The following is a 9,620-nucleotide window of genomic DNA, read 5'->3' as shown; positions in this document are numbered from 1 at the left end:
CTCTCTGGTGCTAAGATCGACAGAGAATACCCTCTTGGTTGTTCCACTGCCCTCACAGGCTCAGGAGTTGTGGCCAGGGAGAAGGGCCTCTCCACAGAGGTGTGCCCAGCGCCTTCCTTATACAGCTTTGGGTGAATGCTGAAGATGAACCTCTTTACCTTGGCTTAGACCCACTCACCCACGCACACCTATTTTTAATATTATGCCTGTTATGTTTTAATATTAATGTTCTGTTTTAATTGCTTTTATCTGCCCAGCGACCCTAGTGTGACGGGCGGATAATAAAAGTATATTAATAATAACTATGACAATAATAATATCTTAGGAAGACATCCTCTATTAGCTAAAATTGTCTGTAAATCCTACCCCCAATCCTGATGACTTATTTCAGGTCCTTTGCATTCACTTATTTACACTGTTGAATTTATCTTAATATGGCCAACGTTTTCAAATGTACACACTTTTCACCCATATATTCATTAAACATTTTCACTCTTCTTTAAATGTATATTCTTCTTGTTCTCTTATTCTGTAAGTTAAATCTGCCAGCTGCATGTATTCCATTAGTTTAAGTTGCCATTCTTATTTAGCTGGGACCTTACTCGCATTCCATTTTGGGGCTAACAAAACACGGTGCAGTAGTGGCATATATAAATAGCCTTTTTTGACACCTGGGAATTTCTACCTGAATTACCCCCCCCCCCCAAAAAAAGGACTCTTTTTATTTTAAGTACTTTTAAACATTTTTTTCAATTCATTATAAATTATTTCCCAATACTCTTTTACTCTTTTAGAAGTTCACCACATATGAAGAACGTACCCTCAGCCTCATTGAACCCCTTGATTCCATTCCGAGGGAGACACTCTCCTGCCCCCAAGTGTTGTGATGACTTAGGTACTGTTGCTTTAAGGGAAACAGAATCTTAGCGGCTTAGACGACAGTTAGTGGAGGTAGACTAAACATCGGCTTCAAGGTGGGGGGCATTGTGTTCAGCAGGATTCAGCTATGATCGATCCATCCCTCCAGCTGTTCGGTTACTCCTGCTGATGGCGTGTACCTGAAAGCAACATCCACTCATCAACAGGTTATGTACCTAGAAGTTGACCAGGTTAGCCCCTCCCAAGAATTCAGGCCCCAGGGGTGTGTGTGCAAAAATCACACCTCTCCACTCTGGCTCAGAGTGGCTAGTTGCCTGCCTGCCTGTGTACTCTCTGGGCCATTCTGTGCTGCTCTGGACAGCCAGGCAAGCTCCTCTGGTTCCTTGGTGGAGGAATCTTCACCCCAGCTACCCAATCCACCAGGGGGCGCAACACTTGCCCTGCCCCAGGTGCCAGCAACCTCTGATACTCAGCTAAGGTGTTGGCCGACTCCCCCCCCCCCCTTTGCTGTCCTTACAGGCGCTTTGAGCCAGAGTATTTGATTCACCTTGGTGACAGCTTCTCTGGATTTCCCATCACCATGCAGGATCTCCTGGAATTTTTCTTTTTCGCCCTCCTTACAACAGGTAAGGAAGGACAGCTCACTCACTGCAAATTTATTCCACTGGGGTAGCTGGGGTCAGATGCAAGCTAGTTTCACGAGGCTGGCAGGGGCATAAGATGGAAAGGCACCCGCAAGGTCTTTTGTAATTCCTTTAAATTTGAATTTTAAAAAGAAATCGCGTGGAAAGCAATTGTTGCACACAATTTTTAAACTAAAGAAACCAAGGAACATGGTTTTGTTCAAAAGAGAGATGCAAATTGCACATTTTTCAACAGCTTCAATCTAATAGGCCACATTTTCGCTTGCTTGTACATAGCATGTTAAAATAAAATAAAAATGTCCAGTAGCACCTTAGAGACCAACTAAGTTTGTTCTGGGTATAAGCTTTCATGTGCATGTACACTTTTGCAGATATCATGCATGCACACGAAAACGTATACCCAGAACAAACTTACCGTAGTTGGTCTCTAAGGTGCTACCAGACAATTTTTTATTTATTTCGACTGCGTCAGACCAGCACGGCTACCTACCTGAATATAGCATGTTAATTTATACATTATTGCTGTGCACTGTCTTCTGAAAAATGTGTGCATTTCCCTTCCTGCAAAGGTGCACCTTCATTGTACAATTTTTTCATACGCTGTAGCACACCCTCCGAGTGTCCCTATTTTCTAGGGACAGTCCCTGATTTAGAGAAGCCGTCCTGGTTTCTGATTTGATCCCAGAATGTCCCGCTTTTCCTTAGGATGTCCCTATTTTCATTGGAGAAATGTTGGAGGGTATGGAGTTATTCAACGCCCAAGCCGTCTGAAGGCATTCACATAGAGGGAAGGTTTTTTTAAAAATGTTTAATGTTTGATTATGTTTTTATACGTGTTGGAAGCTGCCCAGAGTGATGGGGCAACCCAATAAGGTGTGGGATATAAATAGTAAAAATATCATTATGGAATGGGACATCCCTATTTTCATCGGAGAAATGTTGGAGGGTATGCTGTAGACTCACCACTTTAACTTGTTATTTTGGTTGTAAATGGAGGGATATTTTTGGGAGAAGAAAAGGTTAAAGGAGTAAACCCTACAACAAACTCCAAGTGGAGTTCCTAAGACAGTTGGAAGGCGTTTTGTACGCCTCCTTCTGGCAACTCCTACAACAAAGCTGGTGCCAGGTGTATTCTCTGATTTCCTTTGGACCATATCAGTGAGGCTGAGAGGGGGATCTTATTTATTGCCTGGGCAGCCCAGGACCTCCATACACGCTGCCCAGGCTTGTGGCAGGGAGAGGTCACTTCAGTGCTGCTAATCCAGCAAAAAAAACGCAAGAGGCAGCAGTTATGAGTTGCCAGTCTCTGCAGCCCCAGCAGGTGCTGTGATTTTCCACTGGTTTGACTTCGCCCCGAAGGTACACTCCATTGCCTCTCAAGACAGGTAGATGCCCAACAACAACAAGAAACGATTTTCACTGATTTTCATATTGTGTTTTCATTTTTTAAAAAAACATGGATCAGAGAATACAATTTGCACAATGATAAATTGCAGTATAATGAACACAGTTCCTTAAGATGAATAGTCAAGGAGTTTCAGAAAATGGGAACAAAATTATTATTATTATTATTATTTGGTTTACTTCCTTCCCTTCACACCTAGGTTACAGGGCAGGTTACAGCGATTTAAAACACAACATGAATCGTAGTATCATAGAATTGTAGAGTTGGGTCATCCAGTCTAACCCCCTGCGATGCAGAGATCTCAACCAAAGCACCCATGACAGATGACCAGCCAACCTCTGCTTAAAAACCTCCAATGAAGGAGGTTTGAAATAAAGTACAATCAACTGAGCAAGGGACGCGGGTGGCGCTGTGGGTTAAACCACAGAGCCTAGGACTTGCTGATCAGAAGGTTGGTGATTCGAATCCCTGCAACGGGGTGAGCTCCCGTTGCTTGGTCCCTGCTCCTGCCAACCTAGCAGTTCAAAAGCACGTGAAAGTGCAAGTAGATAAATAGGTACCGCTCCGGAGGGAAGGTAAACGACGTTTCCGTGCACTGCTCTGGTTTGCCAGAAGCTGCTTAGTCATGCTGACCACATGACCCAGAAGCTGTATGCCAGCTCCCTCGGCCAATAAAGCGAGATGAGCGCCGCAACCCCAGAGTCGGTCACAACTGGACCTAATGGTCAGGGGTCCCTTTACCCCTTTACCTTTTACAATCAACTGAATAGGGTGAGTCCTTAAAAAATGGCCTCCCAGCCTCCTCCTTTTCCTTCTTCCAGTTGCTTCTTTAGAGTGTGAGATTTGTTTGAGCAATGGCACCCACTGTACAGGACCTAAGAAGACCTGCCCTCTGGAGAAAAATGCCTGCATGATCGCATACACTGAAAATACTGTAGGTGAGTGGGAGAGAGATTATTGAAGCAGAAGTGGAGTCAGATCATTGGTACATTTTGCTCAGTACTGTATATGCTGGCTGGTCCCATGACCTTAGACAGAGAATCCCTCTCCCAGTCTTACCTGGAGATGGCAGGGGCTGGGATGTTCTGCATCCACAGCAGGTGTTCTAACACTATGCTATGGCCTTTGCCGTGATGGCAGAGGGCAAAGGACAGGATCAGTCAAAGTCACTTACTACTAGTATTGTATGGGCCCTCTGCCTTGTTAATTATCTCTAGCAAACCACCCCAGGGAACAAACTAATTGACTCATGCCTTCAGTCTGACACAGACTAAGGTGATTTAAGGGCCAATTAAGTGTAGCTGCTCTGCTTTAATAGTGGGTTTCAGTGGGTTTGATGCTACCCCGCTGGGTGCCACAAGAACCCATTGCTACCAGATTCCAGGCAGCAAATAGAGTAGGTGGCTGTGGCGATCACACAGGGTCCCCGGACGTTTGACGGTCTATTGATCCCTGTGCCACCACTATGATCACTTTCCTGCTGCCACCAACCTGTTTCTCTCGGGTACACACTGAGTCCAGACAGTTGTTAACATCAAAAAATATAATCAAGTTTATTTTATAAGCGTGAACAAGTTTATGGTTTCAGATAATTTTTCTTGTCAGTTTATTATCCTTAGTTCCTATACCGGCCTATACCTTCCTAATAACTTTTAACTGATTACAGTGGTGCCCCGCAAGACGAATGCCTCGCAAGACGAAAAACTCGCTAGACGAAAGAGTTTTCCGTTTTTTTAGTCATTCCGCAAGACGAATTTCCCTATGGGCTTGCTTCGCAAGACGAAACGTCTTGCGAGTTCTTGCGAGTTTGTTTCCTTTTTCTTAAAGCCGCTAAGTCGTTAATAGCCGCTAAGCCGCTAATAGCCGCTAAGCCGCTAATAGCCGTGCTTCACAAGATGAAAAAACCGCAAGACGAAGAGACTCGCGGAACGGATTAATTTCATCTTGCGAGGCACCACTGTATTCCAACTGTCTATCAGACTCCTCCTAACAGTTTCTCTCATTCTCACACATCAAAACTAGACCAACCCACAGACTTATCCTCCCTCTTCCTTCTCCAACTCCCAACTGACTTCCAAACAACTCCAACTGTAACTCTAACTCCTCCCCTTGGGTTCCCACTGGCCAATCACTTCACACTCATTTAACCCTTTCCTTATGACCCACCCAGGAGGGCAAACGCCACAGTGGCGTCTTAGAAAATGAGGAATAGAAGGTGCCTTAGAGCACCCAGATTGGACTGGACATTGGTTCGAGAAGGATTAGGCTTCAGCACCAAGATACACAATAAATAGCCAGTTCCTCAAATCCAGTCACATCCTGAAGTGACTAACAGACAAGATTGAATACAACAAAGGACTACGCTGGAGGAATAGACAATACTAGCCACAGATTTTTCAGAAGGATCAATAATGTCACATGCTTTTCTTAGCTTTGCCAAACCCTGTCTACAGCCTTGCAAGCAGCCATGAACAATGTGATGTCTTCTGGAGGCTGTATAGGTCTTTGCAATATGACTTTCTTTTTTAATCAACCAGTATTGATATTTTTGATGATGTTTTTATGGATGCTTTTGCCGATTTGCTTTTAACGTCTATCGTTTATCACCTTTGTATATTATAATGAAAGTGTGGATTACAAACAAACAAACAAACCAATATTTTGGACAACAGCTCCCATCAGCACCAGCCACAATAGCCAATGGTCAGGGATGATGGGGAACTGTGGTCCACAATATCTCAAGGTGACCGTGCTGGGGTCTGCCCCTGTTTTAAGGAATGAACTAACTCTGGGAATCATTTGTAGGAGTTGTTAAACCATTCCTGCTTCTCTACCCGCACCCTGCCTCAGATTTAGAAATCTTAAGAACTAAAGAAAAAAAATACTGAAAAATCAATGATGTTTTTTGTTGTGAGTTGGCCAGAACAATTTTCACTCCTTTGGGAAAATATAACACAACATGCTACATTTGGAAGACACTATATCCGTCTCTGATGCAGAAATGTGGAGAACTGAATAAGATTCGGAAAAGAGAGAAAATCCAAAACCGACATATTCACCCATTCCTAATCTTTACATCATCCTTCCAAACACAACCCTGCTCATCATCTTGATGACTGAATAAAATGGAAGCCAGTCTGGCATGCTGGTTTAAGGTGTTGGATTACGGCTGGGGAGACCAATGAAGCCGATTGGATGACCTTGGCCCAATCTCACAGACTAACCAGTCCTGAGGATGGAATGGGGTGAACCATGTCAGCTGACATGCATTCCTAGGAGGAAAGGTGGGAAGCAAAGGTGGTAAAATGAAATTAACCATCTCCCTCCCCCCCCCATCTTCCATTGCAGATGGAAAAAAGGAACATACTATAGACAAAGACTGTGCAACTGCTAACATCTGTACCAGTTCCGCCATTGAATTGTACTTTGGACCTGGAAGATTCATGAGGACAGTTGTGTACTGTTGCATCGAAAATTTGTGCAAAAAATTTGAATCCAAATGTGGGTATATAATGGGGTTGGGGGCTAGCTCCTCTCCCCAATCTTCTTCCCTCGCCATGTCCTTCCTTCCACCTGTTCCCTGAAGCCAGGTGTGCACATGTGACATGCCCCTGAGTCTCTGATTTTTGCCGTATGGTCTGTAAATGTGGAAGTGGCCTTTAACCTTCAAAGCTACTAGCTGCCTTCCCTATGAATATATCTCGCCCTTTTCACAACCACCTTGAAGGTAGATATAATTAGCTGTGCTTTGGCCTAGTAGTGGCTGGTGCTACTTGGGACCTGCAGGGAGTGCAAAGCAGAGAGTTATGGTCCTGTTCCTTCTCACTCCTTCTCAGCGGCAATGCTGAGAATAAGGAGGAGGAAGCTGCCACAGCCAGTTCCACCTACTGGGTGTAAGCAGGAAGGTTGGGAAATGGAAGGTGGCTGAAGGCTGAAAGAGTTTGGTCAGGCAGCATACCCTCCCTCTACAACCGGGGCTGGGCTGTCCATGAGGAAACGTGAAGTGACCGCCTTGGTCAGTGGGATCCACAGGGGCACCAGAACCCAATGCAGATCTTACTTTCCCCCTTGTTCCCGATCTAGATATTCCCTGGTGTAGATGGGTGCGCCATTTTGTGGCTCCCTGTAAGGTGCCAAAACGTCTTGGGCCGGTCCTGTCCACAGCTGTAAACAACCGAGCTGCCTCCTCCAAACCATTAAGCGTTTCCACACCTTGTTTTCAGTTCCACCGATTGAAACCAGAATGAACGGAAAGCAGTGCCCTGCCTGCCACGTGTGGTCAGACACGTGCAAAGAAGAGATGGTGAACTGCACAGGACACAACGTGTACTGCTTTGACGTGTCTTCGCATTCACATGCCCGTAAGCGTTGGCCCAGACATTGCATCCCTTGAAGTCCACATCCTCCCCACCAATTTTCTAGGTTATGTATCATCATCATCTTCTTCTTTGGTGATCCCTTGTAGCCGAGTGAGATTGTCTTCCATAAACACGGTTTTAACAATGAGTCCGTAAGTGACTGTGGAGGCCAATTCTGGATCCACACGTCCTTCCACAGTGGGGGCATTGGTTTCCAGACAGGAGTTGATCAAGGTGTGGATTTGCCAAGCGTGCCTTCCTCCTAGCACGTTTCTCCCTTGCGTCCTGAGTTCAAGTGTCTTCAAAGCCTATAACACCTTTGGTAAAGGCTGTTCTCCAAATGGAGTGCTCGCAGGCCAGTGTTTCCCAGTTGTCAGTGTTTATACTACATTTTTAAAGATTTGCCTTGAGACAGTCTTTAAACCTCTTTTGTTGACCACCAGCATTACACTTTCCATTTTTAAAGTTCAGAATAGAGTAGTTGCTTTGGAAGACAATATCATCAGATATAATCATCACATATAATCTGAGCCATGCTGAGTTCAGAGGAACAAGCAGACTGCCGCTATTCCCTTCCATAAGATGTGTTTTTAAAAAAATAAAAAACCCTACCTCTTATCTTCTGAGTTAAATCACACAGGCTTCTTCTTTCAGCTGTTTCTCATGTAAATGCTTTGGTTGCATATTGTTAGAAAGCTGCCTGCCAAAATTTGCATCGTGCTAATTTTTGCTTTGCTGTTCTCCAACCCGGGAATGTCTATGAAAATGCATTTATTGGGTGTAAACTATGGAAGAAGAAATATGCATATTAGTAAAAATCACATACAAAATGCATTCTATTAGGTAAATTTTCAAAATATAGAAAGGTGTATATTTGGCAAAATTTGCCTATAACCCAGTGTATATTGGAGGAAAGACTGAAATGGTCATGAGTTTTCATGGGGAATATTTCATGGGGAAAATAGCAATCTGATGTGCAAATGTGGAGAACTGAATTTAAGACTGGAAAAATGAGAAACTGAGATGGACTGATTTGCTCATCCTTACACTGGACCATCATTGAGCTCCACTATCCAGGAAAAACGTGCGATTTGGAGAATAGCTAAAAGGCGTTATGATTCCCATAATCCCCTCTCTTCTCTTCCATTTCCAGAAACAAACAGTGTGGACAGAACCATGAAAGGCTGTACTACTAAGTCTGTCTGTTCCTCAATAAGAAGTGGCCGCAGTCCCATTTTGGGAAATTCTGATCTGATTAGGAGGGCGACATGCATTCCAGAGGTTTCTCGGGGATCTCGATGCTCTGGCTTTCTCCTACCAACCTTCTCTGGGCTCCTCCTGCTCTTGAAGATCCTCGTGTAAAGGGACCTGCATGGGGTTGTATCAGCTCTGCCTTCAATCAAGCCTTCCACCTATCTATAGGCGACTTTTTCATACTTCAGTTGGGCCTCCCAGATGGATTTTCTCTGATTCACTGAGTGAAAATAAACCTCAGGTTGAAATCAATTGCAATTGGAATCGGGGGTTTTCTTCTCTTGTGTTTTGTGTAAGGAAGCTATTCAGTGAAGCATTCTGTCCTATTGCTTTTCATAGGTTCGAGGTCCAAGCAATAGGGCTATATATTCACGTTGAACAAGGCAGAAGCAAATACCCCCACTTTGGGGGTATTCACAGACCACCTTGGATTCTGAGGTGGTTGCCGATGAAGCAGGGGTGGCAGCGATGTTTCAGAATCAGCCTTCAAAAAAGTTTTGTGGCAGGGAAGTCCTTCGGGCTCAATTTGATCCACTTTTAACCCCTCTCAGGATTTTCATAAATGGAAAATGAGAGGGAGGGAGGGAGAGAGGGAGGGAAAGAAAGGGTTAAGAACACAGGACAAGCCCTGTTGCGTCACCTCAGGTGCTCACCTCATCTTGTGCTCACATTTACCAGGTAGGTAAAAAGGTAAAGATAAAAGAACCCCTGACCATTAGGTCCAGTCATGACCAACTCTGGGGTTGAGGCGCTCATCTCACTTTATTGGCCGAGGGAGCCGGTGTTTGTCCGCAGACAGCTTTCGGGTCATGTGGCCAGCCAGCATGACTAAGCTGCTTCTGGTGAAGCAGAGCAGCGCACAGAAACGCTTTTTACCTTCCTGCCGGAGCGGTACCTATTTATTTTCTTGCACTTTGATGTGCTTTTGAACTGCTAGGTTGGCAGGAGCAGAGACCGAGCAACGGGAGCTCACCCCATCACGGGGATTCGAACCGCCGACCTTCTGATCGGCAAGTCCTAGGCTCTGTGATTTAACCCACAGTGCCACCCGCATCCCTACCAGGTAGGTACTTATGGGCA

General features: G+C 44.8%; 1 protein-coding gene across 2 annotated transcripts; it reads left to right on the top strand.

Moving 5' to 3' along the window:
* The first annotated feature begins 932 nt into the window (after nucleotides 1–932).
* Nucleotides 933–8,792, top strand: LOC308484420 (phospholipase A2 inhibitor and Ly6/PLAUR domain-containing protein-like). 2 transcript variants are annotated; one of them, XM_081019366.1, is made up of 6 exons: nucleotides 933–1,085; nucleotides 1,399–1,505; nucleotides 3,750–3,866; nucleotides 6,277–6,429; nucleotides 7,152–7,289; nucleotides 8,440–8,792. In XM_081019366.1, exons 2-6 carry the CDS (start codon nucleotides 1,460–1,462, stop codon nucleotides 8,646–8,648), a joined length of 663 nt encoding a protein of 220 aa, XP_080875492.1. In that variant the 5' UTR covers nucleotides 933–1,085; nucleotides 1,399–1,459; the 3' UTR covers nucleotides 8,649–8,792. The 2 variants fall into 2 exon arrangements, with proteins under 2 accessions (XP_080875492.1, XP_080875493.1); XM_081019367.1 differs by having other exon boundaries at nucleotides 947–1,109.
* Nucleotides 8,793–9,620: the final 828 nt, after the last annotated feature.

The sequence above is a fragment of the Podarcis pityusensis genome, assembly GCF_964106645.2.
Source record: "Podarcis pityusensis genome assembly, chromosome: 8".
In the NCBI taxonomy this organism is placed as follows: Eukaryota; Metazoa; Chordata; class Lepidosauria; order Squamata; family Lacertidae; genus Podarcis; species Podarcis pityusensis.
The sequence above is the reverse complement of the archived record's forward strand: the minus strand, read 5'-3'. Positions and strand labels throughout refer to the sequence as shown.